The sequence below is a fragment of the Heloderma suspectum genome, chromosome 2, assembly GCF_057233095.1.
Source record: "Heloderma suspectum isolate Gila_16-S chromosome 2, 16-S_ref, whole genome shotgun sequence".
Taxonomy (NCBI): Eukaryota; Metazoa; Chordata; class Lepidosauria; order Squamata; family Helodermatidae; genus Heloderma; species Heloderma suspectum.
The window spans coordinates 29,229,509-29,255,046 of NC_139459.1; the positions used below are offsets into that span (position 1 = coordinate 29,229,509).

At 42.1% G+C, this 25,538-nt stretch overlaps 1 protein-coding gene across 7 annotated transcripts in view; it reads right to left on the minus strand.

The window, feature by feature from the left end:
* The window catches only part of RICTOR (RPTOR independent companion of MTOR complex 2), a 108,119-nt gene that overhangs the window by 56,887 nt on the left and 25,694 nt on the right, over positions 1-25,538 (minus strand). For 3 of the 7 annotated variants that reach the window (XM_084833105.1, XM_084833106.1, XM_084833104.1), the window contains exons 4-7: positions 18,564-18,628; positions 13,710-13,841; positions 11,749-11,812; positions 3,305-3,431 (exon numbers count right to left, since the gene is read on the minus strand). In XM_084833105.1, coding sequence (XP_084689231.1) covers positions 3,305-3,431; positions 11,749-11,812; positions 13,710-13,841; positions 18,564-18,628 — 388 coding nt within the window. The other 4 variants (XM_084833108.1, XM_084833109.1, XM_084833107.1 and 1 more) reach the window with 4 other exon arrangements.

Genomic DNA, 25,538 nt, shown 5'->3' on the forward strand with positions numbered 1-25,538 from the left:
CTCCTTACTTCTCTTACTCCAAAGAACCCTTGCTAGAAGGGCTAAAAAGTCCATCTAGTGAAGAAATCAAAGAGCAGAGGATGAGGAGACAAAGAATGCCTCCACCGCTCCTCCTGCCCTGTCAGTTTCAGCCCAGCAGGGCATAGGAATCTCAGAAGCCCCCAAGTTCAGGGACATCTGAGTAGCAAGGGTGCAATCGACAAGATTCTGCCCTTAGTCAATAGATAATTTATTTGTTAGAAGCCAGGAGGCTGTTCCAAGTGGTCCGGAACCCGGTCAGTCCAGTTGTTCCGGAACCAATGAAGCATTCTAAGGCCTCCTGTGATGAGTTTGTACATAAAATCGACCGGATCAGGAGTGCTATTCTGTGTGCTGTGGATACAGTTAGTGAGCAAGGGGCGGCCAGTAACAGACCAGTTGTGTGGGATCGGTTCCAGCTTCTTCCTTCTGATGAAGTGGAGAAGATGCTTTCATCTTTAAGGCCGACCACCTCCTTACTCAATCCTTGCCCATCTTGGCTCATTATGAATTGCAGGGAGAGACTCAGGTAGAGATCAAGGTGGTGGAGAATGCCTCCCTCGAGGAGGGAGTGATGCCATCATCCCTCAAGGAGGTGGTGATAAGACCACTCTTAAAGAAGCCCCCTTTGGATCCCCAAGACCTGAACAACTTTTGCCTGGTCTCAAATCTGCTGTTTTGGGGCAAGGTGATTGAGTGGGTGGTGGTGTAGCAGTTGCAGGCACACTTAGAAGAAGCCAATTATCTGGATCCATTTCAATTGGGCTTCAGGCCTGGGCATGGGCCAGAAACGGCCTTGGTCACCTTGGTGGATGGTATGGGGAGGGCTCTGGATAGGGGCGAATGCTCCTTACTTATTCTCCTCGATCTCTCAGAGGCTTTTGATACCGTCGACCACAATATCCTCCTGGACTGCCTGGAGCAGTTGGGCATAGGGGACATCATATTACGGTGGTTCTGTTCCTTCCTCTCTGGCAGGTACCAGAGGGTAGCTCTGGGGGAGGAGACTTCAGACCCTTGGCTACTCACTTGCGGGGTGCCACAGGGTTCCATCCTCTCCCCTTAACATCTATGTGAAGCCACTGGGGGCTATCACAAGGAGGTTTGGGGTGTAGTGTCACCAATATGCAGATGACATGCAACTCTATCTCTCATATAAATCCTCACCAAGCTGTAGAAACCCTGTCCAAGTGTCTGGAGTCAGTGAGTGGCTGGATGGGAAGGAATAAGCTGAAACCGAACCCCAACAAAACCAAAGTACTTTTGGTGGGAGACTAGGGGAGGTTGGGGGATGCTGACCTGGTGTTGAATGGGGTGCAGCTGCCCTCAAGGACCAGGTCTGCAGCCTGGGGGTCATTTTAGACTCCCAGCTGTCCATGGAGGCTCAGGTGTCAGCCATGAGCCGAGCAGTGCTCTACCAACTCCATCTGATACAGCAGCTGTGCCCCTACCTCCCTAACCATCTGTTCCCCTCAGTAGTTCATGCTCTGGTCTCCTCTCTCCTAGACTACTATGATGCGCTCTATTTGGGGTTACCCTTGAAGACGGTTCGGAAGTTGCAGCTGGTGCAGAAAGCAGTGGCTCGCCTGATTAAAGGCAGCCGTTGAAGAGGCCACATCATTCCAGTGCTGCAGGCACTGCACTGGTTACCAGTTGTTTTCCGGGCCCAATTCAAGGTATGGGCGTTGACCTTTAAAATCCTATATGGTTCCGGTCCAGTCTATCTTAAGGAGAGCCTCCAGCAACACCAGGGATGCCGCTCAACAAGATCAGCCTTGGACGGCCTTCTGTCTGTCCCATCAACCAGGACAGCTAGGCGGATGAGGACTAGGGAGAGGGCCTTTTCTGTGGTAGCCCCCACTCTGTGGAATTCCCTCCCTAGTCACCTCCGCCATGCTCCCTCTCTGATGGGCTTCTGCCGGGCTTTGAAAACCTGGCTGTTCAGGGGGACGTTTGGGGTGGGTTTGCGTTTTTTTGGAGCAATGTTGTTTTGTTTAGTTGATTATATAAATGTGTTGTATTTTGTGTTATTTGTATTGTACACTGCCTAGAGTGGCCGGGTAGCCGGCCAGATAGGTGACTAATAAATCTAATTAATAAATAAATAAGCCACCGCCAGGACTCTATGGAGCTATATCAGCAGGGTCTAAATGCAAATAAACAATGAAAACAGTTGGAAAATAAAGCCAAAAGTAGTTTAAGAGATGCATAATTGCATCATGCAATTTTTTTGTGAACTGCCCAGTGAGTTTTGGCTACTGGGCTGTATAGAAATGTAAGAAATAAATAAAATATAGTCACAGGATGTTGTAATAGCAACTAGCATAGATGGTATAAATACAGTATAAAAGGAATGGTATAAAAAGGAATAAATACAGTCAAGAAGGTTACTCTATTAATGGTTGTTACTGAGAACAGCTAAACCAATCCTGGGGAACCTCAGGCCTGAGGTCCCATTCTGGTCCCCCAGGGTCCCAATCCAACCTCCTGGGGTTCCCCAGGTGGCCACAGCCCTTGCTATCTCCCTTACCCTTTTCCCTCAACCACCAGTCGTTTGGTGGTTTCCCAGCTTATGCACAGCTTTTTCCCCATTCTAAAAGCTTGAAATTAAGGGTTAGTTAATTCGATTAAATTAAGGCTTAGTTACTGACAGTAAGAGCTTTAAGCTACAATATGCTGGTATTTTGAGTATTCTGGCCCCACCCTTTTTGCCTTTGGCTTTTGGCCCACCATCACTGGAACGTGGCCCCTGAGAGGTTCTCAGAAATGGAATTCAGGCTGAAAGAGATTCCCCACGCCTGAGCTAAACCATGGAACCTCTGTGTTCAGAAGCACCAGACCACTGATTACCGGACAACAGGGAGAAATAACAGGAGAGGAGTATTTTATTTATTTATTTATTTCATTTCATTTCTATACCGCCCAATAGCCGAAGCTCTCTGGGCGGTTCACAAAAATTAAAACCAAACAACACACAATAAAACAATTTAAAATATATAGAACATTAAAACCACAGTATCTCAATCCTTCCATGTTCTGACCTTGCCACTGGTTGGCCACTGCTGAAAAGGAAATGCTGGAACAGAGAAACCTTTGGTCTCATTGAGCAAGATCATTCCTTTGCTCTTACATTCATCTGCTATTTCGATTCCACATAATGCCTATTGTTTTCTTACATGGCACTTACAGTATACAAGCATATTTTCGCATTAGATTATTTAGTAAATTTCTAAAGAATTCTTAGATTGCCATGGTACTTAACTATAATTCTCTCTGAGACTCTTACCTAGTTCACAGATAATAGCAATACAGGCTCGAACCATCCTATCCCTCTCCTGAAGGCCATCATTTCCAACTGCTATCAAGGAATTGGTAACTGAACTAGGAAATAATGAAGCGTTCACAGTGATCATCTGCAAAGAAAGGCAAAGGGAAAGAGTGGTGAGTTTGTCACTGGACTTACAGGAATCCATGCACTGCATGCACATAAAACATAGGTTTATGGAACAACCCTAATGGTTCTATTATCTGTTTGTATTAAAAACTCTTCTTCCTCCTCCCTTATTATTCTTGTTTAATAATTTGTGTCTACAAAGATACAAATGGCCCATATATGGGAAGATGCCATAGTAAAAGAAAGGAGCTATTTGCTGCTTCTAATTCCCCTGAAATGTTCACAAAGAGAATAAACTGCATGGCAATGCTGGGGACATGAGAATAGCACAGAGCTCCCAATGTGCTTCCAGAAGTCATGCATTTTCTAAAGTAAGCTTATCACTACAGTTCTCACACAAACTCTCCATTACTCTATGGATCCACTGTATCTGAGAGGGAGAAGGAGTATGTTTCTCCATTCTGCCCTTCATAACATTTGCACATTGGATGCCATGTTTGCACTGGGGCCTCCACGCATATAACACAATGGACAAAGTCCTGATCCATGCAATCTGTACACCACAAAAAACAAGAATATGCAGATTGTATTCCTATGCAAATACATTCAGTGTAAAAATGTTAGGCAAGAGCAGGGTAAGCACACTTCACGCTTAAAAGATCTCCTTTGTTTTTTGATAGAAGCGCAAGTGCCAACAATGGGACTCAAATGAAAAATAGTGGCTTAGGGGCCAGATATAGACTTAGAATTAAGGAGCAGGGTATTGCTGAGCACATACTAAGCCAGGAATTTGTTCTGAGTACCAAGTGAGTTCACAGTTCTTTCATCCATAAACCCACTCTTGGTCCCCACCACTACACACACATGCAAACACACAAGCATTCTTCATTTCAGCAACCTAATTTGGGGTGGAGGAGCCTTTTTCATTTGTTGCTTTTAAGCATAAGACACCCTTGCAAAACAGCCAGACATCTACCAGTAGATCCAAAGCTACCATCTGTCCACCCCTGAGCAAGCCACCAGAACAGGGACATGGTGGGCATGATTCCACCTCCACATTTGTGTTCAGGCCTCCTCATCAAATCTAACATCTACAAAGGTCTCATAGATCTCTAATACAAATGACTTTCCAGAGTAATGTGAGAAGTAACCATGGAGCATTTTGGGGAAGGAGGTTTACACATAATGCTAAACCATGGTATGGGTTGTTGAAAGAGAACTCATGGTTTGTTGTTGGGTTGTGAACTCTGGGTTGTTTAAACCATAGCTTATAGTTACATGCAAACTCAGAACCATGGGTTGTTTCGCCAGGCTGCAGAGGCAGTGGGAAAGAGTTGTAAAAAAACCAGCTGCTCCACATGCCAGTACTACAGCACCACAAAGGCATGTGGGATACAGGGAGGGAATGGGCAAAGGAGAGGGAAACAAATAACCCAGGGATTGAGAAAACAAACAATGCTTTTGTTTGATCATCTGCTAGACAAACCCTGGGTAGGTCAACTAACCATGGGTTAAATAAACCATGGGTTAGCATTATGTGCAACCTAGGATACTGTTACACAATACAAGTTATTGTCCCCAAATCTGAAAGTGAGTAATGCATGCTGCTATCATTGCCTGCCCATCTGTCTAAATTAGGCAATGGTAGTATAACCCTTACATATTTTATTTGCTCTAGCAAAGAAATCTCAATTATGGGAAATATTAAGCAGCTAGTATGACACAATAGACCACCTTGCTCTTTATATATACCAGTCATTCGGAGGCTATAAACAAAAATAGTTTATTAAATTTCTTGTTTTCTGTGCTATACTGAGGGCCAAACCAGACATGGTATTAATTGCCTTTGCATTTAATGTGCATATGTTTTTTTTTAAAGCAAATAGTAGTCCAGGGGGCAGGGATCCACTGGTGCCCAAGGGAGATTTCCCCTGGATGCAAATAGTAGTTTCAAGAGAGTGATTTGTGTCATTACTGCGACAGGTGAGAAAAGGGTTGAACTCACCCTCTTCACCTGTTGCAAACTCAAAACTTAGCAGCTGCTGGGAGGGGGCACATGATATTTGCATTGTTTAAAACATCCATGTTAATTGCAAAGATGCATCTAATTTCTCTTCTAATTTGGCCCTGAGAAAGTAACTCACTCTGATGTGCTTTGAAGCAATTAAAATCTCTCTCTAAGATATTAAATGCAGGGGGTGAAGAGGGAAGGAGCAATTTTGCTGTATTTGCTGGTCACCTTTCAATAATAAGCCTATATGAGATGATTTGCACAACATTGGAACAAAAGGTTTATTTATAATAATGTTTTTGAGAAACTGCTACTTTGTAAATTATTATCTGCTACCCACAGAACAGGAAGCTCCTTCAGACTGAACTTCAAAGAAAAACCCACTCTATTGCCCACCTACAATGAGAGAACCTTTCATTTAATTAATTCTTGTTATTTTATACCATTACGCTAGACAGAGAGTAGGTGTACTAATCTCTTTCACAGAAACAAGGCCTTATGTTCTTGAACTGAAGGCATGAACAAGCTTATGCTCATCATGGGTGGCAAGAAAGTACAAACAAGCAAGTACTTATAGCTAGGGCTCTTTCTCTACCAGGTTTTCTCTGCTTTATATTGTTCAAAAATCAAAGTCTTCCTATGGGTTTACCATCTATAATTTTATATGTTAAAAAATGGTAAAAACCAAACTCCCATCCCATAATTACCTCTATCCTGCCATCTCTTTCAAATGTACTGTAAAGCACCTTGTACACTGGGATGGGGATCCTCAGGCCCTCCAGGGTTCACCACATGGCCACACCCCCTTCCTCTGACTGTCAATCGTTTGGTGGCTTCCTGGCTTTACAGTATGCTTCCATTCTAAAAGGTTGAAATGCCTCTCCTAAGCCTTAGTAACTGACAGTAAGAACTTTAAGTTATACTATGCTGATATCTTTTGAATTTTGGCCCCATCTTTTTTGCCTCAGCCATCACTGGGATGGTCCCCCGGAGGTTCTCCAAAACTGAATTTGGCCCTTGGGCTGAAAGAGCTTCTGTACCCCTGTTGTACAGTGCCCTAATTTCCAGATATCCAGTACTCTGAAGAGTAGGTCCTGGGGCAATTTTGACTAATTTCCTTAATAATTAACTGCTTTAAAACAACCTTTACAACTTACTCCTTCTGAGAAGATGGGTAGGATACTAGGGGAGTAGAATCACAAATGAAGGCCAGAACACAACACAAAAATTAAGCAAGTTTTTTATACCAGCCTTAACTGAAAAATGCTACACCTTAAGCTTGCTTCTTTATCTTGTAAAAGCTCTTAGTGCTTTTATTACTATTTATTTCATTTTATTACTACAACTATGATTTATATGAATAGTACTCGACTTATATGGTCACCTATCAATATTATGTTCCCTGACTGGTTTACAAGACAAGAAGCAAAATATAAGCCAATTAAAAACAAACACTAAACTGCAGTATTAAAATAATAATGATTTATTTATTTATTTATTTATTTCTATACTGCCCCTGGAGGTTCACAAAAAATACATATCATAATACAAGATAATAAAAACATAATATAAAATCTCTAACATTCAAAACAATTAAATGGGCTAAAACATTTACAACAAGATACTGGACCTGACAGAAGTAACTGAAATAAATGCCCCATCATATGCCATCAAATAAATCACAATTTACAAATAAAAGCTCAGTTTACAAAATAAGACAGATCTTACACAGTGAGAACCTAGATTTTTTAAATGCTTGTTGTTTAAAAGGCCTGGGTAATTTTTTAAAAAAGAAGTCTTCATCTGGCACCCAAACTATCATGAAAATGGTACCAGGCAAGCTTCTATGGGGAGGATATACTACATCAGGGATGCCGCCGCCAAGATGGTCCTCTCCCTAGTAGCGACCCACCTTGCCTCAATTTGGTGGGCACATATCAGGTCCTCTGAAGAAAAACGTAAGGTTCAGGGAAGTATATATGGGCAAAGCTAATCTTTCAGGTAACCTGGTCCCAAGCACTTAAAGGCTTTAAAGGTTAAAACCAACACTTTAAATGCTGGATCAATAAGCACCCCAGAGTGCAAACCTGATCCTTTAGGACAGGGGTGAAGAAACTTCAGGGGGGCAGGGCCCACTTTTTACCCCCCCCCCCGCCCCAATCCCCCTATGGGCCACTCAACTGCTGCTACCAAACTGAGCTGCACAGTGGTGGTAAAACAAATATGCGGTTTAACACCAAAATTTGGCAACAAACATTATGGACCCTTAGAAAGGCCAAATTTATCTTAAAAATCAAGATAGGCCAAATCCAAGGGTCTGGTTTGTTTTTTCCAGTGGGGCAGCACAAGAGGATAGAGGGCATTTGTTGCCCACCTGCTGCTTTAGGGGATCAGCTGGAATGCTTTGTACGTGATTTGGTTTGCTGCTTCAAATGAACTTAAACATATATTTAAATACTTTGTTAGTAGCTCAACACATTATGGGGCTGATTGGGAGAGTCAGGGATATCAAGTTGAACAGAAGTTTGAAAATGAGAATTGTTTCTTTCAACAATCCTAAATGGCTTGCTTTATTAAACATAATGGGCTGTATCCAAATGTTACAGAGCACTTTCCACTTTCATAAGCTGCCTCTACCAGATTTTAATTCCTACTTTCCATGTCTCAAGCTTTTCTTGAGGGGCCCCAGACCCCTACAAGATGCTCTGGGAGGGGACGGGGGAGGAGAAACAGGAAAACCTCACTGCACAAGTAGTCCAGCAGACAGGTGCAATATTTGGCCAAATTGTGCTTTTGATGATAAAGCACTGAGACTTGGAGCACAGGTAGGACGTATTCTCACGAAGATTTTAGGTTATAGGGCCATCGCAGATTTCTCTACTAACAGCAATGGAGGACATTTTCCAAAATGGCCTCCTAAGAACCATTTTCAATCTGCCCAATTGTATGTCTGATGCTCCGCAGGTCAAAATGAATGTGATTTTGCTTGAATTTGGTGTGTAAATACATGTGCAGACATCCACCATACAAACTCATACGCACAAGCACAGGAACATGCACACACAAAATGGAGTTAAGAAAAATAAGTAATATAACCTTATTTATAATGTTATTCTGACATTATAAATAATTGCTTATAATTTGTAATGTTTGGTGGGCTCTATATTGAGATGACAGTTCTCAAGGTACTTGGAGATCTTTTGGATGAAAGCGGGTTGACTGGAGCACTTATTCAGGCTGGTCTTACCACAGCAGGAAAAGCTGATTCATTTATACAAGCGTCCCATGTGACACGCACCTGTAGAGCTCATCAAATCACAGCCAGTAGTCTCTATGTACTTCTCCATTAGGCCTACAATGAGGACAGCCAAGACTCAGAAGCCACTTCTTGTCGCTGGAAGACTGGTGCAATGAAAGAAGTAATGTATGTTCCCAGTTCCAATTGTGCTATATCATTCTACAGTTGGAGCTTGTCTTGATGACTTATGTAAGAGCGACGTGAGAGGGAGACTTCCAGCTCTATACTGAGGCCCTGCCCAAGAATGTTCCCTGGTTCTTTGCTCTGGACTATACCCACTATCCAAGATGGATCCCTGTCCACTGACGTGATATGGTTTCACTTAAAAAGCGCCACTGTAACATCTATGAAGAATTCATGAGAGGGAAATTTGTCACAAAAAAGTCAAAACATGCCTTCTCTGCTATTGCCATTGACCAGGCCCACAAGCAGAATAATGCATCTGTAAAAGGTGATGGTGGGGCTGTAGGCCTAACAGAAAACCTCGCAGCTCTGTGTAAATGGATGGCGTCTGGTCCTGAGATGACCTGCTTAACTGAAGAATTTGAGAGTTCAAGTAATAAGAGATGGGACACAGGTGAGCATCACCATGAGGCCAAAAAGCACTCACAGATGGCATTTGCAAAATCTGTTAAGTCTCTCACTCACGCTATACAAGATATGGGAAACCCATTTTGTGAAAACAGCTGTGATCTTATTGTTCTTGACAGTAGAAACATTGTAGATCCAGCAGTGGCAGACACACTACTCAAGATTGAGTTGCCCAATATGAAACATATGTCAGTGAGAGGCTTGTCAACCAAGACACACCTATCACAGATCCTATCAAATGCAACAACCTCCATATCTTCAGCCATCCTCCAGTTAGAGAAAAGTCAAGTAACAGCTACAGCTGATATCCCTAAATAATGACCACTCACTCTTCTCTAGACTTTACATTGCATCAAAGATCTGCAATGGTGATCTGGATGACTTCTTTCGCCATGAGAATCAAGCCTATCCCCCTGCACTGTCAAAGATGGGGAGTCTGAGAACAGGAACAAAGTCTGATTTGTTGCACTGTTTGGATGAGCTCACACCTGTGAAAGAAAATGTCTCTAATCCTATAGTGCTAGTGACCACTCTTGATGGTGTTGCCATCGTCAACATGCTGCGATCAGTGCTTGCAAAAACATTCCAGGATTATGCCACTGATGTTTTCCTTCCATATCTCAAATCGCAGCTTCAGTAAGTAACAAAATTAGACATCATCTAGGATGAGTATAGGCCTGAACGCTTGAAGAGTGACACATACAGCAAAAGGGGAAAAGGTGTTCGGAAACCTGTCAAGCTGTCACATCCAGTCCCAAAAATCTGGCAAGAGTTTCTCCGTGTTGATAACAAGACTGAGTTGTTCTCCTTCTTGGCAATGATGCTAGCAGGCACTGACACTAACAAACAGGTGATTACTACAAACAAGGCCAATGTGCTATGGGTAAATCATCAGGATGTCTTGGACTGGCTCTGTGCTCACATGAAGAGGCACAAACTCACATCCTACTCCGCTTAAGTGATGCTGTACAACAAGGGTATAATAAAAGCCCTAATATGCACTGTTGACACCAATGTTGTAGTTCTGGCCATAACATCTGCACAGCGTCTGAATGTTAATTAATTATGGGTGGCATTTGGAGTTGGGAAGAACTTCTGATTCCTTGCTGCTCATGAGTTAGCAAGAGCCCTGGGTCCTGATCTATGTATCACCTTGCCAATGTTCCATGCAATTATTGGGTGTGATGCTGTGTCCTTTTTTGGAGGCAGCGGCAAAAGGACTGCATGGGACACCTGGAATGCATATGGAGCTATTACTTCAGCATTCTGTACCTTGGCTGATAGGCCAAGACAGCAGACAGTAGAAGAATGGCTGAAACCACTGGAGAGATTTGTAGTTTTGCTATATGACTACAGCGAAGAACATGTTAATGATGCAAGGAAGCAGGTGTTCACACAGAAAGGTGGAAGAAGTGACAGTCTACCTCCTACACATTCAGCATATCAAAAGGGCTGTCAACCAGGTTGGTCAATGCTGAGCCCAAATGATGATTGCAACACCACAGCTTCCCTTGTTGAGTGATAAGGGGTGGAAGAAGAAAGAGGGGGGTGGATGGGAAATATGCTAAACAACCCTACAAAAGCTTGGAGGGAACTTATACGATGTGGCTGCAAGAAAGGATGTAGAGCACACAAGGCTGCTCTACAGGATAGTGTTCTTTGTCTTTGTGGCACACTTGTACTGACTAATAAGATGTGTGTGTGTCTGTGTGTGGGGGGGATGTTCAACAGTATCCAAGTGTATTTTACTTAAAAAATAAGAATGTAGTGTTGTAGGCCTGGTAATGACAACATTGTATTTATGTGAAATCAACAGCAAGCATTCTGTTATTTTTTAAGTTATTTTTTCCCAATGCCTAGCTTTAAAAGAACAACATAGGTCTACATTCTATTACAGAACCTTAATATTTGTGTTATTAACTCCTATTTGGCTTTTTGTACACTTCTAAAGTTATAATAAAAATAAATCAGCTCTCATAAACCCTAAAATATGCATGATTCTCCAAAATTTGAGGAATTGTAGTGGCGATTGGTGGCCATATTTCAAAATGGCTGCCAATTTTGTTGCAGGGCAAATCTGAGATGGCCCTATAAGCAAAACATATTCAATATGGTATGGTCTAAAGGTGTGCCAAATTTCATGCTTTTATCATCAAAGGCACAATTGTTTCACCTATCTGCTGACTAAAGCAGCCTTTTCAGCTCACATAAATTTTGGATACAATTACATTGTTGGATTTTTTTCTATATTCTGTTTCCATATTTATGACCATGTTTGCAACATATCAGACTGTAGTTCAGCACCACTGAGGACCATTTCACACAGTAAAGCAGCAAGGTGTTTGCAACATTCTATTACTACTTCTATAGTCATATATAATTTGGTCCTGGGTAATTTAGTGAAAAATTTCACTTCAGTGTCATGTATTTACATACCTTTCTGACTAAACGAAGTGCCTGTGTCCTTTCTACTTCATTACTTTGCTGTATGTCAATGCACCTAAAATAATTTTTAAAAATGTGGATTAAATATATTAATCTCTTCAAATCAGGATTCAAAGGGTAAAATGTACATTGTTTAAAAGTAGTCATGTTGGAATCATTTCCCAGATATATTAATTGGCTTGGATCCAGAATCTGTCTCCCATGGACCAAAAGGTTAGTTCCTCCCACAGAAGACTTCCGATACAGTACAGCATTTCTGCTGGAAGAACGGGGAAGGAGGCAATCTCCACCAATTCCCCTTCCCCCCACAGTCCTCTAAACCATCCAAATATCTGTTGTGTAGGGTTTGGGGCCTCGAGGAACACATGGGAGAGGTGACATTGGGGGCTGAAGAGGTAAGGGGAAAACTGGAAAACCACACCTATTCCTCCTAAACTTTCCTGAGCAGAACTCCAGTGCTTCTGCCAGTGGGAAGAATCCCTGGAACCGACCCATAATTATTTTAGAGAATGCAGTGGTGAGATTCAAGTTCTAGCGATGATAGATGCAAAACAGGCCAAACAGCTAGTTGCACCAAGGCCCCTCCCATTCAATCTCCCAATTCGCAATCTCACATTCAAACACTATGATCCTGTGTAGCCACCTAAACTCAGATGTAATCCAATATTCAGTTGGCTGTTTCTCAACAACAAAACCAGGCAGTACAATAAATATTTAGTAATCAGCCTTGTTTTTGCAATTCCCAACTAGAATACATTTATTTTAGAAAGATATACATTGGTTCTTTTGTGTTACACAACAAAGGATTCCTTGGGTGTTAATGGAGAATTTAATTGATTGACAGGTCAAGATCTGATCAAATCAAAGGCTCAAGAGCAGGACCCAACCATGGGGGGAGGGGTACACTTTACCAGGATGTGGAAATCCGGGGGCAGGGTACCCAGGTTGCAACCCCATTACCATGAAGGAAGAAGTGAGGCTAAATTGTAAATCATGCTTGAGGATATATTCATGGAAACTTTTCACCTTTGAATTGATGTATCTATTATCCAGATCTTGTGAGATTTGCTGGCGCCAAAGAAACAGTATTAGAGCAGAACAAGTAACATTCTCAATAGAACGTTACTTGTTCTTGCTGGCCCAGGCCCTTCCCTAGAAGAAAGGAAGCGTACTTGGACAGTTCAGGTAAGACTTGAGACAAAGAGATGTGTCCTTGCCTCTATGTGACATGCTCTCTCAAGAACTATGAGTCCCAGAGTTCCTTGTGCATAGGCAGGAGGGAGGGACAACTGGTGGGAGAGACAAAGCACCATAATAACCAGAAAAAAATAGAGCCTGGTTTATTTATTACTGGTTTATTTATAAAAGGGTAGTATCCAATCCTTCCACTGGCTAGTGGGATTCACTGCTAGGGCAATGGAAAGCTAGCGGTTCGAGGAGCAGCTGGGAATGGAGGAGGTCAACAGAGCTTGCAGAAGGAAGCTACGCTGACTGGTACCAATCCGGAAACAAGCATTTTAGATTGTTTCCGGGGCTGCTTTTCGAACCATTAATTTCTCTTGTGTGGGCAATGAGTCTCACTGGTGCGAATGTTCAAGCAGGAGCACAGTGGCAGTACTGGATACTCCCCCAAAATGTTTACTGCTACATTAGTCCATTAGAATAATAAAAAGAATCAAAACATTGACAAAATAATACCTTCATTAGGCCAAGCCAAAAAATTAAAAAATAGTCAGCAGGCTTTGTAGGATTCTTTTTCAGGCTGGATGTAATGTTAAAAGAACCCCTCAAAAGGGAGGGGATATTTGTGGAATTCCTGTGTTACATGTCTGCACTGTTTCCGCCCCCCCAAAATGATGCTTGGGCTCTGCTCAAGAGTGACATAAATGGCAGGTCATTATCCAAATCATGAAAAAGATGAGCAATTCCAATTATCATTCATTTTTTGTTACCTGGCTATCAAGTAATCCACTTTCAATTTTAACACCTTCTGCAAAATACTGGAATCTCGGATAAGATATCGAAGGGCTCGTAGCCCAGCTGCTCGCACCTCTTTTGCTTCATTCAGTAAAGCTAACCGCAAACTATAATGCAAATGATAAGATAATTCAGGCTTTAAATACGCAAGTGTATCTCTTTTGCTAAAACAGACTACACCGCTCCCACCCTGTTTTATGTGCTTGGACCAGTATTTAAATACATGGCTAACCATACCTTGGTTGTCCTATTAACATCCAAGGTGTGAGCAAAAACCAAAACCCTCCCCTTCATTGCAGCATATTTATTTATCAATCTAGATATATATCCTGGTTTTCAAAGCCTCTAGACTGTCACGAAGCAATTCAGAATATATAAAAACCATATGAATCTGTTAAACATGATACAAATCCAATAAGCAAACACACAGTCATTCAAGATAATAAACATAGTCAAACTAAAAGTAGCAAAAAAAAATCCACAGAGCAAGAAAACGTAAAATAACTTTTTACTCCTTGTTCTAAATGTTAATGTTTAAAGCAAGTTAGACTGCATCCTACCACAAAAAGAGTAGCAAAGAAATAGCTGCCCTCCTTTTAAAGAGTTATACAATTCCAAACCCACAAAGTTTTAAAACAGCTTAACAAGTAATTTGGTTTGCACTTCAAAGCTGTCTGGCATCTTCCACCAATGCCAATTTGTAAAATTCAACCAACAGTTCAAAGAACTTTAAACAATACTTACCATCCCAATCTGTGATGTCATTATTTGGAAGGGGGGTGGAATGTGTGTGGCCCAATACTTCCTGTTTTGAAACTTCTTTAGTGAGAAAAATTCAGTGCTAAGAGCTAAAACTTCTCAAAGGCTGAGCTAGATGGTCCCACTTGTACAAACAGAGGCAAATTGTTCACCTCACCCAAGTTAGGGAGGATATTTCCCTCTGAACACATTGCTTAGTGACAGGGGGGTGGGGGTGTTCTTCTTTTTCCTTACCTCTGTAGCTATTTCAGGAAACTATCTATCTGCCTTAGGCCCTTTGGCTCTCTAACTGTGGAGTCCATTCTTTTTATGGCTGGCAAACATTAAGTGGATTTGAGGGGGTAGGGGAGTGTTAAAACAAAGATAATATTTCTAGCTATCTGCTAATGTAACGATTCTTTAACACCATAGAGTTGGTAGAAGGTGCTTGCTTCTGTTGTCTGGACTCATTTGCAGTTTCTTATTAGAAACCTACGGCCCAGAGTGTTGACACTATCATTCCAAATGCCCTCTCCCTCCTGGTGGAGCCAGGTCAGCTCTCTGGTTTAACAGGGAGGTTAGGGCAATGAAATGGGAGAGACATCAGCTAGAGTGCTATTGGAGAAAAACTCAGAACAAATCCAACCAAACATGGGTGAAAGACCACTGAAAGATGTATACTTTGGCAGTGAGGGCAGCGAAAGAAGCGCACTTCTACACCACAATCGCATCTGCACAGAATAGACCAACGATGCTTTTCTGTACTGTGAGAGGTCTTCTCTGCCAAGATGTTGGAGAGGGGGAACCATAGCAGTCGGTGGCTTGCTGTGGACAATTTGCTTTGTTCTTTACAGATAAAGTCACTCAGATTCACCTTGACTAGTATTCCGATATTGGTGCAGGTCAGATAGATGTAACCTTAGCAACTACTTGCCCAGTCGTTTTGGATTCTTTTTGCCTTGCAGATATCAAGGACGTAAACAGTTTATCTCAAGTGGTAAGGGCCACCAACTGTGTACTCGGACCCTTGCCCTTCCTGGAGATTAGATTAGCCAGGGTGGAACTGATCCTGTGGCTGAGGGAAGTGAGAATGCCTCTTTGTGGGAGGGGTATATTCCCCTCTTACTTAAGAGGCAGTAATAAGACCTTTATTAAAGAAATAATAGGTTTCCCTTGATGCAGGAGATTTGTCTAAGTATAGGCTAGTTTCAAATGTACCATTCTTGGCTAAGGTGTTCAAGAAGGTGGTGGCATTGCAATTCTAGATGTATCTGGATAATACTGATTATCTGGACCCATTTTCAGTCAAGCTTTCAGTCTGGATATAGATGGGACTGAGATTGCTTTGGTCGCCTGGGTGGATGACCTATGCTAGGAACTGGATGAAAGAAGTGTTACCCTATTAGTTCTCCTGGATGTCTCAGCAGCTTTCATTACTGCTGACCATGGTATCCTTACGGACTACCTGATGGGGCTGGACTTTGGAGATGCTATTTGCAGTGGTTCCAGTCCTTTCTGTGGGGCCATGTCCAGAAGGTGGTGCTGGGGGATTACTGTTAGACTTTATGGCCGATGGTGTCCCACCCGGTTCTGTTTTGGCCCCCTCACATGAAACTGCAGTTGAATAATTTGGAGCAAGGTGCCACCAATATGAACGTTGCCTGGTTTCAATAATGGACTGGATGAGGGTGAACAAGTTGAGGTTAAACCCAGACAAGACGGAGGTGTTTTTGGTCAGTAGAGGGCGTGACTTGGGGACTGGAAGTCCACCTGTTCTGGAAGAGGTTGCACTTCTCCTGAAGGATCAGGTTTGTAGCTTGGGAAGGTTCCTTAACCCTATACCATTCCTAGATCTTCAGATAGCAGCAGTGGCAAGAAGTGCATTTGAACAATTACGCTTGGTGTGCCAGCTGTGACCCTTCCTGAATTGGTCTGACTTGGCAACAGTTATCCAGCCCTTGGTTACATGGGCTTAGAATATTGTAATGCACTCTACATGGGGCTAGTCTTGAAGAATGTTGAGAATCTACAATTGATGGAAAATGCGGCAGCTAGGCTGCTAACCAGCGCATGGTATCGGGACCGTATTACACCTCTCTTGAACAACATGTACTGTTTGCCAATTGCTTTAGGAGGTCAATTCAAGGTGTTGGTTTTAACCTTTAAACCCCTAAGCAACTTGAGACCTGATTATCTAAGGGACCGCCTATGAACCTTTCTGGTTATTAAGATCTGCAAGAGAGGCCCTCTTGAGGGCACCACTGCCCATAAAGGCACGTCTGAAAGGGCTGTCTCCTGCGTTGCTCCCAAACTATGGAATGTGCTCCCTGAAGAGCTATGATTGGTCTCCACTGTCTTGGCTTTTAGAAAGGGTATGAAAGCACAGCCTTTTACATTATGTAGTTTTAATGCTTTCCTGTTTTTAAGATTTTTAAATTTTCTTTAAAACAAGGTTTTATTGTTTTGAATTGTTGTATGCCACCTTGATGGCTTCTAGCAAAAAAGGTAGTATATAAATTGTGGTAGTAATAATAATTTCCATTAATTATCATGGGCTAAAGAGTCACTGCACAGATAAATGTTTCACTTTTATGGAAGTGTATTAGACACATATTTCCTCAAAGGCTTTTTGTTTCTTAGCACACTATGGCCAACTGAATAAAAATCATACGTGGTCTAGCAAGTAAGCAACAGACTGAAATTAACTGGAGGCATTGTTCTTGTGATATAAATGAAAACAAAGAGTTAAACCTGCTGTCTTATAATCCCCCCACCCTCAAATGTCTTATAATCCCCCCACCCTCAAATTAAACTCCCAGTGAACACCTAGAACCAAAAACACTGGAACAATGTAGTGGAAACATTAAAACATTCAAGTGATCCAACTGTGGCTAAATACATTTTGGGGTGATTTCATTGCCCATGTAAGTGAGACACCACTATTTTTATTTGTATATACAATAGCACTTAACAGCCAGAAGCAACAATGGCTAAATTCTCATTGATTTTGAAGTAGTAATATGATGGCCTATTGAAATTAGCGGGAAGTGAGTTGTGAACTATAGTCTATATTGCTAAAAGAAAACAAAATGAGGAATTTCTTCTGATAAGCAAACTTAGCAAAGAACTAGAGTTGTGATTATGAAGGCTCTTCACAAAATATGGGTTTTTCCAGACATTTTCCTCTGCCACTACAAAAGAACCATTCATATTTGCACCTACAAAATACTACAAAAGTATTTCTTTCTGTGGGCGTAAAATAGGTTCACAGCATATTTTTGCAGTAATTAGATGTATAGTCACTATTTCACCACATTTATTGTCTGGTTATGGTTTTTAATATATATATATATATATATGAACAATTTTTTAGGGTTTTCTTTAAGAAATCAATTTGTTAAAATTGACTTTTCAGTCAAGTAACTGCACACAGATTTGGTGTACAAGAGATCACTGTTTGAGGAAAAACCCTGGCCCTCTGTCTGCATCTCCCACCAATCCTGAGAGTTGATTACAGCTGAGATGTTTCTGATATACAGCTCTACAGAAAATGAGAACTCTGCAGTGGATGAAGTATCTTGGGCAGAGCAATCTTAAGGTCCCTGGGAGAATGCCACAGGGATCCTCTCTCCTGAGGCTGTAGATACTGCCTCAACCTCAGGAGAGGGAAGAAGAGATCAGGGCATTTCCTCTCCTCTCCTACACCCCCTCATGGTCTCTGTGAAAAGCACCGTGGCAGCTGCTCTTCTGAGGTTGCAATAGCAACCTCGGAGAGGGAAAAAAAGTGACAGGGCAGTGGGAGGGGAGGGGAGGGGCATGGATCCACAGGGCGATCCCTGCACACCGCTGGTAAGTAAGCTAGACAGGCTGAGAGGCCCATCTAGCAGAAACTACTTTTTTGCAAGAGGCATGGGAGGCCAAATCACCTCAGTTGTTCCTCCTGACTGGCTCTTGTTGGCAGGGCTTTGGACGATGATTTCTCCATATCAGCCCCCAAAATGCTGTTTAAAATACATGTTAACTTAAAACTATTAAGTTATCATATATGAATGGTCCCAGTAATGCTCAAAAATAAAAAAATGACTTCTTACCATATGATGATGTCTTCATAAGTAAAACCTAATTTTTCTTCAGTATGACCAGCATTACAAAGAAGCTGCAAGTACAAATGTATATTTAACGTCTTTTGACAGTACAGTCTATTCCATAACAAGGAAAACACTGCTTAACAGTGAAAACTCCCACACTGCTCAAATTTCTCTCTGGCTTCCTAATACATTTATGAACCTGAGCAATTTTTCAAAATATCACCAATGGTGAAAGAAATGTCCAAGTGACATTATCCTCATCTTATTTTAGCGAACATTTTTTTAAAAAATGTTCTTTCAGAAAGAGGCTAGCTACTGATAATTAGAATGATTTAAAATTTGCTTAAAGTTATCCCTTTTCTTGTTCTGATGTCTCTTGCATTCTTTAATTACCTTAAAATGAATGGCTAATTGTTACAAGGTTGTCTAGAAACAGAATTTTAAAATGATGCAAGCCTTAATTTATTATCCTCCTGTCTCCAAGGTCAGTAACCCCACACAGTCTGAGTTTCATGACAATAGTATCACAAATTTTGGAGTGCCTGTGGCCACTACTGCCACTTGAAACATTTATATTTAAAGGCAAGAGTCACTGTTGCCGCTTTTGTTTGTATGTCTGCAAATACAGGTTGGCAAAATAGGTAAAAATGGTTTTAAAATGATTCAACTGTTGAAAGCACAGAGAAGTAGGGCACCTTTTAGTATAAAGGATAGAAACTATGAAAAGCATTTTTCCACTGCACAAAGGAGTTATGGTTATATACCAATAATCAAAGATTAACTTATAAGCATTTTCACTGGGGAGAAAACTGTGTCAAACTAGTATAAACACTTTGAAAGGGGGAAATGGGATGTTGGTTTATAGCAGTGTTTACAGTTGCTAGTAAAAACAACCACAATGTAGGACCTTATAAATCTATGTAGTCTTAAAAGGTTATTTTCTGGTATGTTTAACTGCTTTCTTTATTACACTGTTCACTCACAGAAGGTCAAGTTCCTAGAAGTGACTACTTTAGCATCATACTGCATGATCCCAAAGCCCCTCTAGCCACATACATTTCCCCAGGATTTGTTCTTCTTCTATCAGCAGCTCCTCTGACTACATAAGAAGCCACTTCTCAAGTTCCCCCTCCCTGCAGACTTCATGGTCTCCCCATTGTCTATGGAAATGTATAGGTCACTGCTTGTTGAAACTATATTTCTAAAAAGAATGTTGGAAACTCTAGTTGGAGGCATCTAGGAAAAAAGAACACTAGTTTTAACCATTTGATTCATAGGACTTCTAGATTACTACACACAGGAATAACATTCCTCTATTGGTCTTCATTCTCCTTTTGAACCCACCATAAATCTAAGAATCCTAGGGGAGCTCCAATGCACTAACATTTCTGGCATTCAGTGAAATTTGGGTGCAGCACTTCAGATGTCGCCAAGTTCCTGCATTCACAAGGAATTTCAGGACTGGAGCTCTGTCCTTACATTCCGATTTACCCCAACTTTTTGGCTGTTCCTTAGTACTATTTTACTCAGCCTTCAATCCCCCACAATCCAACAAGCTGGTTCAGATGCAATTCTAGCCATACTTTAGTGTTACAAGAATGAATTGCAGGGAACCTCAGGCTTGCTCACTCATCCCTTCCCCTCCAGCGTGGCTATAAATTCAGAATCTTTTGCTTCCATTTTGGATTAACTGCAGCTTGTCATGTTGCCCAAACCCAAACAAACTCTGGTTCATTTTAATTATGTTTAGCTGGAAGAAGTCAACTTCAAACAAACTTATGAAGTTAGTTTGTTTCAACAAATCATAGTTGAGATTAGACACAATTTAGGGTTTGGATAACATGTTAAACTGCAGCTAATCTAAAATGGAGAAGCGGAAACTCCTGATCTCTGTGTGGCTTGCACCAGAAAAGGAGAGGGGAAGGAGGTAGCATACAAGCCAATTCACTCAAGCACCTCAACACAGCCAATGTCTCTGGGTCCTTCAGTACATCAAATCTCTTCCTCCAAAATGCCTTTCATGCCTACCAATAGTGTATAGATACAATACAAAAAAGAAAAATCAGCATACATTTGCAAATCAGACATTCTAAATATATTAAGCTGTGGAAAGGATTACTACACTTCCTAATAATAAGTGTAATTATTCCTAATAAGATTCCTAATAACTAGGGGCTGTGGTGGCTTAGTGGTTAAAACGCTGAACTGCAGACTGGAAGGTCGGCAGGTCAGCAGTTCGAGACCCGAGTGCCGCGTGACAGAGTGAGCTCCCGTCTTCAGTCCCAGCTTCTGCCAACCTAGCTGTTCGAAAGCAAGAAATTGCAAGTAGATAAATAGGTACCGCCTCGGCGGGAAAGGTAAAAGCGTTCCGTGCACCTCGGTGTTCAGTCATGCCGACCACATGACCACGGAAGCGTCTTCGGACAGCGCTGGCTCTTCGGCTTAGAAACGGGGATGAGCACCGCACCCTAGAGTCGGACACGACTGGTTGGGGACACCTTTTTACCTTTAATAAGATTAGATAACTCCTGTACTGTACAAATACTTATTATATTTAAATTGGGGGGTGTATGTACATTGCCCGCCTTAACTGTCCAACTTACCTAGTTATTGGCTGAAAGATACTGGAGTAGAAAGTAAATAAAAGTGGTTGGTATAGCCCTCAGATTACTGAAATTAAGGCCCACATACCAAGAAAATTAAAAGCTTTAACATTAACATAGGATACCACCGAAAGAATTTACTGTTATTTAATGGCAACATTTTAGCGGGTGATGCAGTACAGAACAGCAACAGATTCCTGGATTGTTGATTGGTTTGAAATATTTTTTGGGTGTAAAGTTTGGAACCTTATAGTCTTTGTATTTTATGTTTGAACACTTTCATGATCACTCCAAGCCATGGCTGGATCATGCTACAATGCTACTGAGCATGCTACTGAGTAAAAGTAATTCAGGTCACCACATCTTAAACCAGTGGTGACCAGTGGTGGGCAGACTTTATGCTTGTCGGGTCTAGTTTGTTTCTTTTAATAAAACCCAAAGGTCTACCCAAAACCAGGGGCAAAATAGTGATGTGGACAGTAGGAGCAGACATACATTTAGAATTAAGGAACAATTAAAAAGCAATTAGTGTGCTTTGGAGCACATGCTTGGGCCTGTAACGTTTTAGTGCCAGAACTGGGCTCATAATCCTTTCACACAAAATTCTTTCTTGGAAATCACACTGGAAGCTTTCATTGTTAGCAGCCTAATTTAGAACCCTCTAAAAATACATTTATGTTGTTCTTATTCTGGCTGATACACTGCAGATCACACAGCAGATTCTGATCTACCTTTCTGGTCTTCTCGATATATTCTTGCCATAAACAGTGGCTTCAAATTAAAATGATTAGAGCACATAAGGAGAGCCATGCTGGATCAGACCTATGGTCTATTTACTCCAGCACTCTGTTCACACAGTGGCTAACCAGCGGCACACAGGAAACCCACGAGAAGGATAGGAGTGCAATAGCACCATCCCACTTGCGTTCCCCAGCGACTGGTATATATAGGCATGCTTCCTCTGATACTGCAGGTAGAATATAGCCATCAGGATTACTAGGCATTGATAGCCTTATTCCCCATGGATGTGTTTAATCCTCTTTTAAAGCCATCCAAATTGGGGGCCATCACTACATCTTGTGGTAGCAAATTCCATAATTTAACTATGCACTGTGTGGAGAAGTACTTGCTATTATCTATCCTAACTCTCCCAACAATCAGCATCATGGGATGACCCCGGATTCTAGTATTATGAGAAAGGGAGAAAAATGGGCAGAATCCAATGGTGACCACCTGCAAGTGGCCAGCCCTGCCAATTCGGTTTTGTGGAGGGAGGCTTAAACCCCTCTCCCCACGCTATACCACTCAGGTGGGGAACCATCACCTTCATCCTCCTATCACCATCATCTCCCTTCCCTCCCAAGGTTCACTTTGGAGAAAAGGCTAAGCCCTCCTCTCCGTGACTCCTTGTGGGGACCCACGTTTTAGGGCTATAATTCTCAAAACCTAGATTCTGCTTTCTTAAGGACATGTAGGCATGCAGATGGGAGGGAGAGAGAGGAGGGAACCAAAGATTGTGTCTCCCTGATACTATCACCAGAAAGCTGCCCAGGTTTCCGATCTTTTTTTCAAACAATGTTATGTGAATAATATCTTCCAACATAATATTAACATAATAACTTATTCAATAACGTATTCAAAACAAAGTTGGGGCACACTGTACACCTATATAGGTCCTACATTCTCTGACTTCCTGTCGAATGATGGTGGAAGGAGAAAATAAGACTACTCCCTAGTTTTGGAGTGGAGTGATAGTCTACTCTACTCCAGTGCTGCACTCTCCATTCTCCTTTTATATGCTCTGAAAACACCACAAGTCTGAAACAAGAATGAACATGAGATGAGTCATCAAGCTTTCTTACATGCAAGGGGCTCAATCTTTCCCAGTCATCACCTCCACTTAGCAGGGTATGGTGACTATTCTTGTCACTGTTCTTACATCCTGTTCCCAGTTTCTTAATACATCTTCACAGTTCACAGTAATACATCTTAATACATATATATGTACTGTAATTAATAGTTATTGATTTGAGAATGCTATGTGTAGATGATATTTAAGAGTCTTTATATTATTTTATTTGCTGTAAACAATTCTCCCCGGCACAGGGGTTATTCAGTTGTTCCCTGGTACTGCAGACTCTGGCCTCATCCACTGGCCAGGGAACCAAGGGCCACTTGGAGCCTGCATCTCCTGCTTCCTAGGTAGAACATCATGGCAAGGCGTAGACCAACCTGGCCCGATACATCATCCAGAGAAGGAACAGCTGCAGAGAGCTTGTTTCGCCCTACCAGAAAGAACACCTATAAGAAGTTGAAACTAAGAACTGGTGCCTGAGGTTTGTTTTTTTTCCTCCTCCCTACCTACCTCTTTTTCTTTTGTTTCATGACTTTTCAATTGTAAGGGCAGGGGTTATCTCATTATTAATCTAGTTATGCAACCCCTGCTTAGTCAGTGCTGATTCTTTTGGACCTTTTGATGCCATCGGCCATAATATCCTTCTGTATAGGTTGTCTGGGTTGGTAGCTGGAGACACTCTTGTGGAGTGGTTCCTATCCTACTTGGATTGCCAATTCCAGAAGGTGGTGCTGGAAGATTATTGCTCTGTGCCTTGGCAGGTATGCCAGGGGGTTCCACAGGGCTCTGTTCTAACCCCCTTGCTGTTCAAGATCTACATGAAACCACTGGGGAAGGTTATCCAGTGTTGTGAGCTGAGGCGTCACCCATATGCAGATGACACCCAGTTCTATCTCATCTTTCCATCAAATCCAGGTGAGGCAGTGGCTGTTCTCAATGAGGGTCTGGGCACAGTAATGGACTAGATGAGGGCCAATAAACTGAGACTCAATCCAGTCAAGACAGAGGTACTGTTAGTGGGTGGTTTGTCTGGCCAGTTAAATGATATCCTCCAGAACAGGTAGAACACTGCACTCCCCCTAAAAGATAAGGTTCATAGTTGGAGGGTGTTTTTGGATCCAGCATTGTCACTACAGGCACTAGAAATTCCTGTATATTGCCTTATTTCAGACTAGCCAAGTCAAAGTGAAGCAACTTTGATATCAATAATAACTGTGCTTCACAGAACATTATCACTAGTTTGCATATGGCAGCAGTTCTATTTAATGAGCTCTTTCCAGTGCCAGGAGAACATTTTTTTTCCCCAGCATTTTAGAATCCTAGTCTTTTAGCTTTGCTGCTTTAAATCTGTTTATTGTATTTTAAATCTCTGCAGTGCTGCTAGGTTTTATTCTGGTTGTATTTTTATACTGTAGTTGTAAGCTTTTATATTTTATACTGTTTTTATGCTGTATTTTGTGGTTTTAATTTTTGTGAGCTACCCAGAGAGCTTTGGCTATTGGGCAGTATAGAAATGTAATAGACAGACAGACAGACAGACAGACAACTTTAAAGACCAGGGAGAAAGGGGCAAACGTAGATTTTATCTGCTCCTTCTTAGCTGCTGTTCTCTTTTATCTTTTAATTCTTTTATACTGTTGTATATTTTATATCTTAACATTTTAATATGTGTCTATTAGGGAGGACTACTGAGCAACTTAGGGGGTCGGGGAGCTGCCACCATAACTGGTCACGGACAGGGGGAGGTATGGCGTTGGGGGATTAACAGGCCAGCTGAGGAGAAGAGGGGCTAGACACCTTATAGCTGTCCCCTCTTCTGGTTCTTCCCCCAACCTGATGGTTCCTGGCGGCTTTACCAGTATGCCCTCAGGTCTGGTGCTGCTGCTGCTGAATGCCAGGTCGACCCAAAATAAAATCTCCCTCATCCATGATTTGATTGTGGATGAGGGGGCTGACCTGGTATGTATTACTGAGACCTGGGTGGGGGAACTGGGAGGGGTCACTCTCTCCCAGCTGTGCCCTCCTGGGTACTCAGTGCAGCACCAACACTGACTCGAGGGTCGGGGGGGGGGTTGCCGGGGTCTGTAGGAATTCAATCTCCCTCTCTAAGCTTCCTGCTCATTCGAGTGCAGATCTTGAGTGTTTGTACCTTGTGTTGGGTACCCAGGACAGATTAGGGATTCTGTTGGTGTACCACCCACCCCGCTGCCCATCAGACGCCCTGCCTGAGCGGATGGAGGTGGTCTTGGACTTGGTGTTCAGGACCCCTAGGATGATGGTCCTGGGGGATCTCAACTTCCATGCCGAGGCTGCTGTATCTGGGGCGGCCCAGGACTTCATGGCCGCCATGACAACCATGGGGCTGTCCCAACATGTCATCGGCCCAACGCATATAAAAGGACACACGCTTGATCTGGTTTTGTCGACTGGGCAGGAGGATGGTGATCTGAAAGTGGAGGAATTAACATCTGTCCCTTTGTCATGGTCAGATCACTTCCTATTGAGGTTTAGACTCCTGGC